Raw genomic sequence first — 16,487 nt, 5'->3', positions numbered from 1 at the left:
ATATAAATTTTATACATTATAATTATGAATTGATATGAATAAATATTGACATAAAATTTTGAAATATTCACAACACCAAAACAAAGCTCTTAGTTGTGACCCTTTATTTTTGGAGACAATTATTTAATATACTACTTAAGTATTCAGGCTCAACTCTTTTGACATTTTACTTATGAGAGTTTAGCTTTTATCTAAAATAGTACCCAGTTAATAACAGTAAGTGATGCAAATTGTTGGGATTGTTTTTTTAATTAGATTAAGACATTTCTATTTTTTTAAGTGTTGACAAGCAGAAGTGGTGTGATGTCTGTAAGAAGCTTGTGGATCTCTATCACCAAGAAAAGAAATACCTGGAGGTTGGTTAGTAATTTTCTGGAGGTGCTAGATTTGGTTTGCTATAAAGCCATTATTAAAGGTATATAATTTTTACCTTAAATTTTAAAAGTTTTACCATAGTATTATGCAACTGAATTTCCAATTTGTGAAGTTTTCAGCTAATGGTGTAAGCCATTCAGAAGAAGAGGGAGTAATTCCTCTAGTATCTTTTCCATGCTTCTTTTAACAGGGTAGTATTGATTTGAAAAAAACAATTACTCTGATGATCTTGTATTCTTGAAAGCTTTGCCAGAGTAGTGTAAACTCTGGTAGGTTCCACAATGCTGGAAATGTTTAGAGTAACCTTACAAAGGTAAAATTGGTTATATTTCAAAATAATAATAGTAGTAGCCAACATTTATATAGTGGGTGCCAAGAACTGTGTGCCAGGAACTGCGCTAAGTGCTTTATGATTTGGTCGTCAATCTTGGGAGGTAGGTGTAATTGTTATCCCTATTTTATAGATAAGGAAACTGAAGTAAATAGAGGTTGAGCAACTTGCTTAGGGTCACACAACTATTAAGTTTCTGAGACCAGATTTGAATTCAGATTCTCCTGACTCTACTTCTGGTACTTTATTCATTATGCCATCTAGCCGCTCCTAAAAAAGCCCTAGGAAATCAGTGATTATGTACTCTTATTGGTAGAACATAATTCCTTAATTAGCTGTTTTGATAAAGTCAGGTGACAGACATGTTATAATAAAGATCAAAAGTAATACAAAGCTAGAAGAAAGAATTTTACTGGAAAAAAACGGTTTGCAATAGCAACCACTTTAACTTGACCTATTTAAACAAGTTATTAACATCAAAAAATGGAATTTGAACTAAGAAAGGATACAGATATTACTACTATAATTATATGCACAAGTTTAACTGATGAAAATAATTTGCCATAATGAGGAGAGCAAAATAGCTCTTAAAACACCTTTATTAGAAAATGCTTGATGTTTCTTGCCAGGTGAAGAGATAAAAACCAAGGATAGCCCTTGTTTAGAATATAAACTCATTTGTAAAATTTTAAAGAAAAGTTTTATTCAAGACTATATGTATTATTGCTTCATAAAACATTGAAGCTGTGGAAGGCAAAACCAGTTTAATGGAATCTTTAATTAAAATGAAATCAATAACTGAGTTAAGCAAAGACACTCATTACATTTAAGGATGAAACTGGAAGGTCAGCAAATGACAGAAAGATGGAAAAGATCTGCAAAGATGAAAAAAATCCCAGCAAAAACTCAGCCTTTTCAGCATTAGGAAGAGTCAATATAGCTTTTACATTTAGACTTTAGCATCACTTTTCTAGATATACTTACTAAAGAGGCAAAATTATATTAAAGAGAACAAAGATGAGAAAAGCTTCTGGGTTAGGCAACGTGTATGTGGAGAGTTCTCCACTGAGAGGGGAATAGGAGATGTGGAATATTTGAGAGTTTATGACATTGTTCTCTTCTGGCTCTCCTCCTGACTAGCTGCTTCTCAGTCTCTTTTCCTGGATCATCATCTGTATACCACTTTCTCTTTGTGGGAAAATTTCAGGGATCTGTCCAGGACCCTCTTCATTCTTGATCCTTTCTTTGCTGATGATCTCATTAAATTTCAGTGTGATTTCCATGAGTTTACTTACCAGGTCTAGACAGACAACTCCTAGATTTCTATATTTAGGTCCAGATTTATCTTGGTATCTAGTCCCATCTCACCAGCTCCATATTAGGTTGTGACAGTTTGGATGTTCTTTACACATTGTAAACTCACCGTGTCTGAAACAGAGCCTATCATTCCCATAAATGCTTCCCACATTCTGACTTCTTTGTTACTGTTGATAACTTTTTTCTTCTTGTGATTCAGGTACAAAACCTTGGAGTCATCCTCAACCCTTCCTTGGTCCTAGAGTGGAAAAAGCAATGGCTCTGGAGTGAGGGGACCTAGGGTTCAAATCCCATTTCAGATAATTCTTTACCTGAGTGACCTTTGGCAACCTGAGCTTCAGTTTCCTCATCTGCAAAATGAGGGGAGCCTTTAGATGGCCTCTGAGAGTTTTTTAAGATCCTATGATCTAACATTGATTTTCTTTTCTCAACTCCTGATCTGGTTCAGATTTTCAGTACCTTGCCTCTGACGTAATATTTTCTCATTTAACCTTTCTGTATCCATTTTTCCTCTTCCAACCCATTCTCCACATATCATGTGGTTTCCCTGATCAAGAAGCTCCTGAACAAAACAAGCTACTATTTTTATTTTAAAAAAAAAGAGAAACTCTAAAGGCCTCTGTATTTAAAGCTCTTTGGAAAACTGACTTTAACCTGCATTTCCCGGCTGTCTGGCACAATATTCCTCCTTAGTATATTTCAGTCAGTGAAACTGGCATGGTCGATGTCCCCATCCATGACCATCCTTTTTTAGCTCTGTGATTTTGTACAGTCTGTCCCCTGTTCTTAGAATGCTTTCTCTCACCTCTGCTTCATGAAATCCCAGCTTTTGTCAAGGCTTAGCTCAGGAGTTTCCTTTTCTAGGAGGCCTAGTCTAATTGTTATTAGTGCTGTCCTCCAGAAGGGGCTTTGTTTTTATTTTTTATGTATTTTTTACTTACTTTTCTGTGTACATGTTGACCTCCCCTCCCCCATCCCCCAATAAGCTATAAACTTGAAGATAGAGCCTTTTATTTTTTTGACCTTTGCATTCCCAGCATTTAGCACAATGCCTGGCACATACACAGTAGGTTCTTAATAAATGTTTATTGATTGGAGTGGATTTGTTAAATCTGAGCTCAGTTGAAGTTGAGAATGGCTGTTGCTTTTGAATATCATTTTTAAAAACCTGATATTTAGAATAAATTGATAAAATTAAGAATAGCTCAATAAAAATAAAGTTCAGAATATTAATATTAACTTGGTCAGTTTATACCCACACTTTAATGTTTTTGGAGTACCCTATCATTTCTCCTTTTTGACAGGTGGCTCAGACATGGCACAAACTGATAAAAATAAGGAAGGAAGATGGCGCAGAGAATCAAGAGGTTTATCAGTTATGGATAAAGTTAACTCAACTACTCTCTGAGAGTACTGAAGAGGAAAATGATGAAATTCAACAATTGGTAACTTTATTTTTTACATACATATAAATGTACATATCTGAACACACGTATACACAGAGAGTTTTCACAGAATTTTAGTTGAACGATTTTTTATGTTTGCTTGATTAAATACTTGTTATTGATCTTAGTAACCATTTAGTTCCGTCTCTACCAAGAGTAAAATACTTTCTTTTGTAATTTCTATAAATAATCATCTTTACTTCTGACTGTAAACCTTAATGAAGAGAAACTTATCATTTTTCCTTGAGATAGTCCATTCTACTTTTTGAAGGCTTTTAAGGAAGTTTTTTTTCCTGAAATAAGATACCTTGCTTTTGAAATTGATTTAATCAAAATTTTCCAGCCCATCTGAATATAGTAGTTATTTAGAACATGCAGCCATTATCTCTTTTCTTGAGGTTTTCGGTACATTCTTCACCATCTTCCTCTTTTCAGTACCTCTTGCCTTTATACTGGGAGATTTTAATATTTACTTAGAGGTTTCCTCAACTCCCTGATGCCACTCTTTCCAGCTTAAATTCCATGATTTATTTTTTCATTCTAAAATAGCCACACCAGTCATAAACTAGTTCTCAAGATTAGCCACAAGCTATCTACTTTTTTATTCAGAAACTGACATTGTGATATCTAGTCATAACCTCATATTTATGCAGATGATTCCCTTTTCATTGATTCAGCTCCAGTCTTTCTCATATGCTTTTTTTTTTAATCCTTACCTTCTGTCTTAGGATAGATATTACGTAACAATTCTAAGTCAGAAGTGCAATTAGGACTAGGCAATTGGGATTAAGTGACTTGCCTGTGGTCACATAGCTAGTAAATGTCAGGTCAAATTTGAACCCAGGACCTGAGCTTCTGTCTTATATCACCTATTGTTTATTGAACATTTCAAGTCTTCTTGTGTCCACATGTGGCTTTTTGGTGTTCTTTGACCATAAATTTTAATATTCAGTGAGAACCTGATAAAGAATTTGTAGAGATGAAATAAGTAGGCACTTGGTTCAGTAGTTGTCATCATTTTTTTGGCAATAGTAAAATCAAATGTGTTTTCAAGCCTTTAGTGTCCTTCCATCATTGAGAAAATGGAAAACTGGAAAAAATTAATATTGAAAAGCAGAAAGTGTTTTGTTTAACAATTTACATAGTTTTATAGAATTTTTCCATTTAGAATCTTCTATTTGATAAAGTGAATCCCTCACTACATTTGGGAACAGAAATTATATGTCCCTTGTGTCTGGGAAAAGCATGGGACTAGAATATTGAATCTTAGACTTTGAGTTCTTTGTATATGCATGAGCTCTTGCACTGAATCATCAATATAACCATCAAGAGAAATAAGCTGTAATAAAGAAATGTAAGCTGACTACAAACTGTTACTGTTGAGATAGAGAAGGTAAACTGAGGGGAACCTGTTTCTTCAGCAATGGCTGCTATAGGGAACCTGAACCTGCTTATTTGTAATGGAGGGATGCCACACACAGGGATGCTGGTACACAAGGGGACACTGCTCTGGGGTTTACTCTGGGGTTTCTGCCTATTGATCCCTACTGATTGTTGATGGATCAATCTATTTCCTAACCTCCTTCCTCCCTCCCTCCCTCCCTCCCTTGCCTCCCTCACTTCCCCAATCTTCTTGAAGCCTTTGACTCCTTCCCTCCCTCCTGAGTTGAATTATAATGATATTCTAGTTGCTTTCTCAGTCAAGGGGTTTATTGGGATAACAGGATGGGAAACTGAGGTAAGGGGGATGAGGAATTTCCCTAATCTAAATGATATAAAATTGAGGGTTTGGGGAGTCACAAGTGAGACTCTTGGACAGTTAGAAAGATGGAGGACAATAGCAGTTCAAAATCTTCTTTTCTTCTTCTTCACAAATCAGCCAGATCTCTCAGCTTATGCTCAGAAAGAAACAAAGTTCAAAGTCTCTCCTTTTTTCCTGGCCAGCTCAACTCTCTTATAGATGACCAACTCAAAAGCTTCTGCCCTGGTCAGCTTCCACTGCTCAGAGCCAGAGCCAGAGTCCAAAAAACCAAAGTTTTTTGGAGATAAAAGTCTCTCAGCCAGCTTCAAACCTCCAGGGAAAGAGTGAGTGTGTGTAGACATCTCCAAGTCAGAGACAAAGTTCAAAAGCCAACTTTCTCCTCTCAGAGTGTGGCCAGCAAACCCCCAACTGTCCCTCCTGGGGACAGTCCGTTGGAATTCTGGCTTTTGCATCTTGGTCCACAATTCCTCTCTCTCATATCTCTATCACAAAGCCAACGTAATTTGAAACATAATTTCCATGATTTTTCTCAAAATAATCTATCTGAAGATGTATCTTATTCATGCATAGAATCTAATGTCTTGGAGGCTAAGAAATTCTATAACTGAATCAACTTAATGTTTTTCTAGATCTTTTATCTATTTTTTAACAATGCAAATTTAAGTGAAAAGGAATACATGTTTATTCTTTATTTCCAAGTTGTGTATTCTGAGCTGTGATTAGAGTTTGTATCCATCTTCTTAGTACTTTAGAAGTTACTAATGACCATACCCCATTAGAAACCTATTGGAGGGTGTAATTGAAAAAAATATTTGATCAGGAATTGCTGGTCCTCAATTCTAGTCCTGGCTGTGCCTTCTGCTGGTATATCTCTTACAAAAATCATTTCATCATATCTGTTGATTAGTGTCATCCAGTAATTTTGTGAATATCATTTTAGAACAATTTGTAAATTTTTAAGATTGTTTTTTCTATCCTTAATGATGCAATTCACTTTTTTTTTTTTTTGATGCTGAACTTTTGGTTTAGAAGGCTATTTCAAGGAGGCAGCTGGGTGGCTCAGTGGATTGAGAGCCAGGCCCAGAGATGGGAGGTCCTGGGTTCAAATGTGGCCTCAGACACTTCCTAGCTGTGTGACCCTGGGCAAGTCACTTAACCCCCATTGCCTAGCACTTACTGCGCTTCTACCTCAGAATCAATATAAGATGGAAGGTAAGGGTTTTTAAAAAAAGACTATTTCTAAAGAAACTTACTCTTTACTGAAGACTCATTTAGAGTAGAGATGTCAAATACTTGACCTGCAACTCTCCCAAACCAAAATAAAATGTAATTGGTAAATATTAGACAAAATATGTAACAATATAATAAAATATAATTATTACATCTTAAAATTAAGTCAGTATGCGATCCACAAAGATCTGTATGTATAGATTAGTGTTCCCTGTTTGAGGACCATTAATTTAATGGATAGTACAATAGCATATCTTATTATACTGTCTGTTCTCTCTTTTGGACAGGTAATCTTTCTTGCTGCTGCTTTTAGTAGGCCATGGAATCAGAAATCAAAACATAACCAAACAGAAACATAATCTCTACATGTTCTTTCCAATTCTTAGATTCTAAGAGTTAGACTCATGCAAAATTGTGTTGTAGGCATATCTGGACTAGAGTATGCAGTTTTGCATTCCATACTTTATTAAAAATGTAATAGAGCAGGTGAACATATCAGATAAAGACAATGAAAAGAAATATGTAGAAGCTTTTGCACTCATGAGAATTTTTTTATAATAGAATTTTCATTGTGGAAAAACAAAAACAAATAAGATATTCACAAATTTTGTTAAGTTATGAAACATATCTGAACTCAGATTTATCAGGTGAATACTGAAATTGAGGGGTACCATTTTAATCTTGTAAAAAGCAATTTGAAGTCAAATTAAAAGTTTTACCTTTGACTAATTAGTAAAACCCTCTTGTGATTCTAGAAAGCCAATGAAATAAATTACTTTAAGGTGGCAATTAGCTGAAAACAGAAATGATTTCAGTGAAAATTTAGATTCAAAGATTAGTAGCATATTCTCTATAGGTTTTTATGTACTTAGGACTCCTTGTGGAAAAGTCCCTAACAATTCATGTCCTAGATTCTTCACTTTAATTCTATATATTTAATCATTTGCCATATTTTGTTTCTCTGTACATGACATCTTTCACATCTGCCCCCTTCTCTCATATCATATCCATCATCCTAGATCAGGCCTTAGTCACCTTTCTTGGTGACTGTTGAAGTAGTCTCCTAATTGGTCCCCTGCTTCAAGTCTCTCCTACATTCTAATCTATTTTCCACCCAGGTGTAAAAGTGATTTTCTTACTCAGGTCTGACCATCCCTTCTACCCCTCCTAATTTAAATAAACTCATGACTCTCTGTTTCCCCCAAGATCAAATATAAATTTCTCTCCTTGTCACTTGCCAAGCCTTCATAACCCTCATTTCTAGATTTCATAAACATTAATATACTCCATATACTCTGTGTTTCAGAATGATTGAGTTTTTTCCTTTTCCTCCCACCTGATATTCTGTTATTTATCACTCTATCTTTGCATTATTTTTCCCCACTTGCTTATACTATGCTCTACACCTCTGCTTCATGGAATCCTTGCTTTGCTTTAATTTTCAGCTCAAGTGCCATTTTCTACTTTAGATCTTTCTTTGTCCTCCTAGCTGCCCCTTCCTCTGCTTCATGTTACCTTCAGCCCGTTTTGTAAATACTTAACATGTATATGGACAAAATAGAATGTAAACTTCTTGAGAAGAGAGTCTTTCTTTTTTCTCAAGATCTATATTTGTAGATTGAATTGTTCAGAAGTGATTGCATGGAGGACAAATCATCTTTGTAATCAGAGGCAGAATATTTGGTTTATTGGGTCTTACAGCAGATGTATTTTGGCAATTCTTATGTTCTTTATAATTCTTATTGAATTTACTACTTTAGTCAGTACCTTGAGTATTCATTATTTCTGTTTATTGTCACTCTTGTAGCCTGCTTTCAGCTATTCTAGATACTTAATCAGAACTCAAGTACATATGATTTAATGCTTCACTTCAACAACAATAAATGAAACCTCTGATCCTGTGGAAGTGTCAGCCAAAAAGTTTAGTAGACAACAAGGCTGATGTTTTATATCAGTGTGAGTGAAGGTTGTTGTTGCTTATCTCCCACCATAGAGTACACTTTGAAGATTTGATTTTGAGAGGCAGAATTGGGAAATGGGAGCATCCTTTCATTGTTTTCTATGAAGGATTTTGAACTCCTGAAATATCAAACAATGCATTTCTATCCCCCTCACATATAAATGATTTTTCATTTGTTTGTGATACTTAATTTTAAGACCATTACTTTAATAGTATTGGGAGTTGTTTATATTTTTAATCATGCAAGCTTTGTATATGAAGTCCTTAGTGTAACTTGTATTAGAAGAAAATTGTTTTGATTATGCTAATGTCTTTGGGTTCCTTTGTGTTCATAGTAAATAGAATATATAATAAGAACAGCTATTCTCTATTATCTTCTGATTTATTTGATTTTTCTGTATATTTCACATTACTGCTAGTGGAAAGTGAATGAATTGTTTCCCTTTTTTGGAGGGACGTTAACTTGCCAATCTTTGAGAGTTGCATGGGTCAGTGAGAAATTAGATCTCTTTTTCCCCCCTTTATAAAATTTAGAATATTTTTCATTGGTTACATGAATCATGATCTTCCTCCTCTTGGAGCTCACAAGCAGTTCCACTGGGTTATACATGTATGTATCATTATTCAAAACCTATTTCCATGTTATTTATATTTGAAGTAGAGTGATCTTTTAACATCCAAAGCCTAATCATATCCTTATCAAACTTTGTGATTGATCATATGTTTTTCTTCTGTGTTTCTGTTCCCACAGTTCTTTTTCTGTATGTGGATAGAATTCTTTCTTATAATTTCCTCTGGATTTAATTGTCTAGAGTCATTGCATTGCTGCTAGTAGAAAAGTCTTTTACATTTGATTGTGCCGTAATGTATTAGTCTCTGTGTACAGTGTTCTCCTGGCTCTGCTCCTTTCACTCTGCATAAATTCTTGGAGGTCTTTCCAGTTCACATATAATTCCTCCAGTTCATTATTCCTTTCAGCACAATATATTCCATCACCATCAGATACCACAATTTACTCAGCCATTCCCCAATTGAAGGGCAGCCTCTCATTTTCCATTTTTTTGCTACAACAAAGAGTGTGGCTATAAATATTTTTGTACAAGTCTTCTTCTTTATTATCTCTTTGGGGTAGTGCTATGGCTGGGTCAAAGGGTAGGCAGTCTTTTAAAGCCCTTTGCGCAAATTGCTCTCCAGAATGGTAGGACCAATTCACAACTCCACCAACAGCATATTATTGTCCCAGTTTTGCCACATCCCTTCCAACATTTATCACTTTCCTTTGCTGTCATATTGGCCAGTCTGCTAGGTGTAAGGTGGTACCTCAGAGTTGTTTTAATTTCTAAGGAATTAGATTTCTTGCCCTGGTCACATACCAGTTTTAAATTGCAGAGCAGGTGCTAATCTGAAGTAAGAAGAGTTTCCTTAGTGGGGAATTCCCAATGCTTATGAAATATTGGAGATAACATCTGAAATAGTAACCTGAAATAATATTTAAATAAGTATAACTAAAATAATAGTTTATTTTAAGATAAGGGAATTGGGATGATCTATCTTAAAACTATAAATACCCCCCCCCCCATCAAGTTGATAACTTACACTATTTAACACTTTCCTACCTAATATTTTAATTTCTACAATTAGCTAAATTAATGCCCCTTAGTTTTAATATATTAAAGTGGTAAGGAATTGAAGGTAGCAAGAACAGGGCTCAAAAGAAAGTCTCACTGACAATTGCCCTCTGGAGTTTTGAGCAGCTCTGTTGGAAATCACTCTCAGCATCAACAGGATTCACAGGGACAGGCTGGATCACAAGGAAAGCCATAGGAGAGAATATCTAGCTCTCTAGGTCCTCCCCAGAAGGAGACTAGACTGTAACTCAACTCCTGGCTGCTCAGCTATCTCTCTGAGAAGCAGCACCAGCCCTGCCACTTCTCCAGAGTTTTGGAACCTTCCTGCTTCTGCCTTTTAGCATTGCTCTTGCACCTGCTAACTTCCTTATAACATACCCAAAATTAAAATAGTTCCTCTTTGCATTCTAATGGAGGAGACAACATTTATGTAATACAGTGAGTGCATGTACAAAATGAACCCAATGTGGTTTTGAGAGGAACACCCCAGCAACTGGAGAGATCAGGAGACATTTGTATAGAATGTGGCTAAGCTGAATCTTGAAGAAAACTAGGGATTCAGGGAGGTAGCAAAAAAAGGAGAGCACCTCTCTGGCATGGGGTGGTAGCTGAAATAAAGTTCTAGAGGTGGGAGGTGGAATATGGTACTGACTTACAGTATATGCTTCTAAAATATGATCTATTTCTTTTCGTGAAAAGAATTGTGCTTGGACTATATATATGATAAATGGAACTTTTGGAATCTTTGTAACTGAGAAACATGGAACATTATATATATATTTAAAAACCTTATGAAGTTTCCACTTGTCATATTTGTAATTTCACTGTTACAGTGATGTCCATAACTTTTTGTCTTTTTAGCTTTTCATTGCTTTTGAAAATGCATTGAATTCTTCAGATAACATTCCTAGTGAAGATCATGAAATCCTTTATAGACGCTTCATTCAGTGTTTATCTAACGTAAGATTTTTAACCATCTTTTTTACAAACATTTTTACATAGATCCACAGTGTAACTTTATTTAAAAACATACTTTACTAATACAAATACTGAGTTTTATTTTGTTTTTATATTTTTAAGTTTCCTCATGAGACTACTAGGTTGAAGAAGGCCTGTGAAAGTATGATGAACATCTATCCCACTGTATCTTATCCATTGGAAATACTTAGCTTACATTTAATTCAGTCAGGTAAGTTGAAATTTTTTGTTTGTGTTTAGGATATTTGTTGTTTTCACTATTGAATCAATATTAGGTTCAAGGAATTAGGTTAACCATTGTAGAGTGCATAAATGAGTATAGAACATAGTTCCTACCTGCAAGGGATTAAGGTCTAATTGGAGAGAGAAAGCATATGCCAATATAACTACTAATACAAAGATTTTTATGCTGTGTAAGATGAATTATAAGGCCAACTTTCAGAGAAAGGTTTATGCCCTATAAGATCAGAGAAACTTCATGGAAACCTAGATTTTAAAGGATAAATAAGAATTGAACAACATATTATGAAGATGTTGGAGAAAGAGCCAAGTCATTTTTGGTGTCAGAAAAGTTAGGAGTAAGTGAACTGTTAGGCATATTTTATCTAAATGAGAATAGGTCAGTGTTTTGAGGATGGAACGATTATATACTAAAATATGAGGAAAAATAAGAATTTATTGGTATGTTTTGAAAGTAACAGGATGCAAGTAAACAAAAGAATGAGTCAAGACAAATACATGTTAAATTTTTTTTCTATTTAAGCTTATTTCTAGGATTGGGCTGAGAAAACAAACCTTAGAGAATGTTTGGAAACTTTTATAGGAAGCTTGAAGCAAATAAAATAGAGAATAGAGACAATAGTGAGAAAAACCAAAAGAGTTGTCATGCTACATTCTGCCTCCAGAAAGCCAAGGGAAGGGGAGTCCCCAGAGATGGGTCTCACCAGAGCCTTGTACCTCCAGAAAAGCCAAGGAAAGGGGAGTAAGCCTTGCCCTTACCATGTGACAGTCTAAAGGAAGCAGTCTGAGATCTCACGATCAAGCTCCTCCACAGTCAAGTTCCACCGCCAACCCTCTCACAGGAAGTGATGTGAAATATAAAGGCAGTTTTTTACATCACTTCCTGTGTCTCACATGTACCAATGGCTGCTTAAACTTGGCTTTGGATGGCCCAGGGGGTCAGTCAGTTGTTTCTGATTTGTCAATTGCTAGCACAGGTAGGTCGTACACCTTCCTCCCCCACACTTAATCCTTAAGTGGGGGTGTATACATTCCTGGTTGCTAAAATTCTAAAGACTAAGCAGGATGGAGTAAATCTAAAATCCACAATCCTCCCTGATGATGACTGGGGGACTAGTCTCCCCAGTTGATTACTTAACATAATCATCTGTACCTCTAAATCTTCTAACTACAGGTGCATACAAAATTTCACCTTCTAAGAGGAAACTACAATAGTTAGAGATAAGAGGGGAATAGAAGAGAGAGACAGTAAAACCAATGTTTTTCTGGGCACATTTATAAAAACCAATTGGGGGCAGTCCCCTTCGGCATAAGTGTATACGTACAAAACAAATGAATTCAACCCCACACAGTTCAAATCACCACATCCGAATGCTCACTCTGGATCTAATGGTGCAGCTTATGGTCTGTGGAGGCATCTTCATGGTGCCTTCTCCAAAGAGTTCATTTTCTGGATTCAGAGAGGTAGCATGTTTCTTAACCTAAAATTACTCTCAAAAAGAATTTAAACTTTGCAATTTAAAATAATAATAATTTTACAAAACTGAGTAACTGAAAAACCCAGGATTGATGTGGAGAACATATAATGAAATATACTTCTTTACATATGAGGCCAGAGGACTCAGGCAGTGACAATACTGTCATTCTCATATAGAAAGGGATTCCTGTGGCCTGTATTGTTTTAGAAAACAAAAAATGAACGTTATCTTCTATTGTTTATAAAATATATTTTATTTCCTAATTACATTTTAATCTGATTCTCACTAAGGAATTTTGCAGATATGTAATGAAAAACTCATTCTGGAGGAAGATGGAGGGTTTTCCTCCAGAAATATCTGTGACAAGACAAAAGGCCTCATAAGACATCTTAAAAGATGGATGCTCTCTAAGGATTATTAAAATGATAAGTTGTCATTTTGTTTCCTTCTACCTGGTGACATGTGGAATCTATCTTCCCTTTTGAGGAAGATGAGACAGACCAAATGGAAAAAATTTTGGCATCCTGGCATGCACTTCTATTTTTAAACTCTTCTGCCTCAGAATTGATATAATTGATATAAGTATTAGTTAGTTCCAAGGCAGAAGAGCAGTAAAGGCCAGTCCAGTGATGGCAAACCTTTTAGAGATTGCGTGACCAAACTGCAATCCTCACATCACATGTGAACTGCTGCTTTACTCCACACAGGGGAGGAAGGAAGAACTTCTAGGCAGAGGGGTGAATGATGAGAAAAATGTCCTCAGGCTCATGGAGAATGGGATAGGAGCAGCCACCTTTGGTACACAAGCCATAGGTTTGCCAGCTTGAGGCTAGGCAATTGGATTTATGTGACGTACGTAAATCCTTTTTTTTACTTACAGGATCACTTAGCTAGGGAAGTATTTGAGGCCAAATTTGAACCCAGGCCTGTATTGGTTTTGAAGACATGGCACATGTGCCCCAGTGGCATGAAGGGGGCTGCTCCATTCCCTCTATTTACAGCTCCAGGGCACATCTTTCACATGCCCTCCCTCTCTGCCAGCACCTCAATGTGTGTTTTCTCCCTCCACTCTCTGGGGTAATGTGGGGGACTCAAGGTGGCTTGAAAGTGCAGTTTGGGCATGTGATTTCCAAAAAGTTCATCAACACTGACCCAGGGCCTTCTGACTCCAGGCCTGGCTCTTTATGTGCTGAATTACTGAGCTGCCCTCCCATGTACCTTTTAAAAAGGTTGAGTGTTATTCAGTAATATATATATATATATATATATATATATATATATATATATATATATAAATACTATTATATGCATGTTATATAATAGTACCTTGCTTATAGTAGGTATTTAATACATGTTTAATTGAAATTAAGTATTATGTTCTCATAGGATATAAAGTAGTATGCTGTAGTCTTTTGATAGATATTAGGGAATAAACCTTGTCCTTAAATAAGGTTATAAAAGACTAATAGAGACAAGATAGAAAAGTATGACCAACTGAGCTGTGTAAATTCAGTAATTATCAAAGTACTCATACTAAGATGGTAAGTGAATGAGGGTGAATTGGACAGTAAGTAGGTCTAAAGTTTGGAGTTTTAGTGTGAAGATCTAAAAAAAAGGATACTAGTGAAAAGAATTATAATTTATTATTGTTACTATAACAACTAAATGGTTCTAAAAATCTTGGAGAGATTATAAGATATCTGGCTTATGTTGGTTCCCTGGTAGTTTAGGTTCAGTATCAGAACAAAACACTTGAAAATCTTTTAAAGAAGGTAGCTATTTCTCCTGCCACCTGTGATTACTCAGATGGTCACTATGAATTGGAGAATTTGGACTTGGTAATGAATTCAGATCTATGTTGTGGCTTTGTGGGTTTGTTGTTAAGTCATTACTCAAATTTCTTATGTACTGAATATTTTGAGTATTTTAGTCATTCTTTAGAGGCACTATAGGCATACTGTGAAAAGGACTTTTGTTTTTCTTCAAGAATTTTGGTATCTACTAAAACTGAATCGCTTCTGTTTCAAAGAGAAAGGTAAATTTCAGTCTCCTTTGTGCTACTTTGATGTTGAGATTTGAAGCTTTCACAGTTGCTATATAATAAATTCCTAAACTTTCAATTCTAAAAGGACCTTTTGGTTAGATTTTATTTTGCTTAGTTATTGAAACATAAGAAAATAGGAAAATTTGTTATTTCTTCAAATTCAGTTAGGTTAGAACTTTAAAAAAGGTTTTATGCTTTGAAAACATTCTGAAGTCCAAATCACCTAAAATAAGTAAATGCTGACAAAATGTTTTTCATCTCCTAGCTAGGTATATACAGAGAGAAAATCCTTTAGTGTTGTCTGTTCGAAACAACATATGAAAACCACTTTAGAATTAGATGTAAATAAAATATGGTTATGAGAAGTTTGTACTTTCTGGGATTTTTTTAATCATATTTACAAACTTCATTCAAATGGAATTTTCATTTCAGGGATTGTTTTGCTTTCATTCCTAGAGCTTTTCATCCTTTGGACTTAGAATTTCAGTGCTTATGATTTATCTTCCTAGATTTGAAGCATTTTTTCTGACCAGGGTACATGCCAAAAAGTAGTTGTTTCATGTTTTTCTCTTCAATTTCCCATAGTTCTATTTTTTTTTTTTTAAATATATTTTATTTGGTCAATTCCAAGCATTATTCGTTAAAGACATAGATCATTTTCTTTTCCTCCCCCCCCCCAACCCCCCATAGCCGACGCGTAAGTCCACTGGGCATTAGATGTTTTCTTGATTTGAACCCCTTGCTTTGTTGATAGTATTTGCATTAGAGTGTTCATTTAGAGTCTATCCTCTGTCATGTCCCCTCAATCTTTGTATTCAGGCAGTTGCTTTTTCTCGGTGTTTCCACTCCCATAGTTTATCCTTTGCTTATGAATGGTGTTTTTTTCTCCTGGGTCCCTGCAAGTTGTTCAGGGACATTACACCACCACTAATGGAGAAGTCCATTACGTTCGATGATACCACAGTGTGTTTGTCTCTGTGTACAATGTTCTCCTGGTTCTGCTCCTCTCGCTCTGCATCACTTCCTGGAGGTTGTTCCAGTCTCCATGGAACTTCTCCACTTTATTATTCCTTTTAGCGCAATAGTACTCCATCACCAACATATACCACAGTTTGTTCAGCCATTCCCCAATTGATGGGCATCCCCTCATTTTCCAGTTTTGGGCCACCACAAAGAGCGCAGCTATGAATATTTTTGTACAAGTCTTTGTGTCCATTATCTCTTTGGGGTACAGACCCAGCAGTGCTATGGCTGGGTCAAAGGGTAGATATTCTTTTGTCGCCCTTTGGGCATGGTTCCAAATTGCCCTCCAGAATGGTTGGATCAGTTCACAGCTCCACCAGCAATGAATTAATGTCCCTACTTTGCCACATCCCCTCCAGCATTCATTACTTTCCTTTGCTGTTATGTTAGCCAATCTGCTAGGTGTGAGGTGATACCTCAGAGTTGTTTTGATTTGCATCTCTCTGATTATAAGAGATGTAGAACACTTCTTCATGTGCTTGTTAATAGTTTTGATTTCTTTATCTGAGAACTGCCTATCCATTTCCCTTGCCCATTTATCAATTGGAGAATGGCTTGATTTTGTGTACAATTGATTTAGCTCTTTATAAATATGAGTAATTAAACCTTTGTCAGAGGTTTCTATGAAGATTTTTTCCCAATTTGTTGTTTCCCTTCTGATTTTAGTTATATTGGT

The 16,487-nt window shown here is 35.6% G+C and overlaps 1 protein-coding gene across 9 annotated transcripts in view; it reads left to right on the top strand.

The window, feature by feature from the left end:
* SKIC3 (SKI3 subunit of superkiller complex) overlaps window positions 1–16,487 on the top strand; it is a 137,867-nt gene that overhangs the window by 24,010 nt on the left and 97,370 nt on the right. For all 9 annotated transcript variants that reach the window (XM_056824668.1, XM_056824664.1, XM_056824660.1 and 6 more), the window contains 4 exons: window positions 281–356; window positions 3,328–3,468; window positions 10,910–11,008; window positions 11,129–11,237. In XM_056824668.1, the coding sequence (XP_056680646.1) occupies window positions 281–356; window positions 3,328–3,468; window positions 10,910–11,008; window positions 11,129–11,237 (425 nt within the window). The remainder of the gene's footprint in view (window positions 1–280; window positions 357–3,327; window positions 3,469–10,909; window positions 11,009–11,128; window positions 11,238–16,487) is intronic.

Source organism: Monodelphis domestica, chromosome 3, assembly GCF_027887165.1.
Source record: "Monodelphis domestica isolate mMonDom1 chromosome 3, mMonDom1.pri, whole genome shotgun sequence".
Lineage (NCBI taxonomy): Eukaryota > Metazoa > Chordata > Mammalia > Didelphimorphia > Didelphidae > Monodelphis > Monodelphis domestica.
The sequence above is the reverse complement of the archived record's forward strand: the minus strand, read 5'-3'. Positions and strand labels throughout refer to the sequence as shown.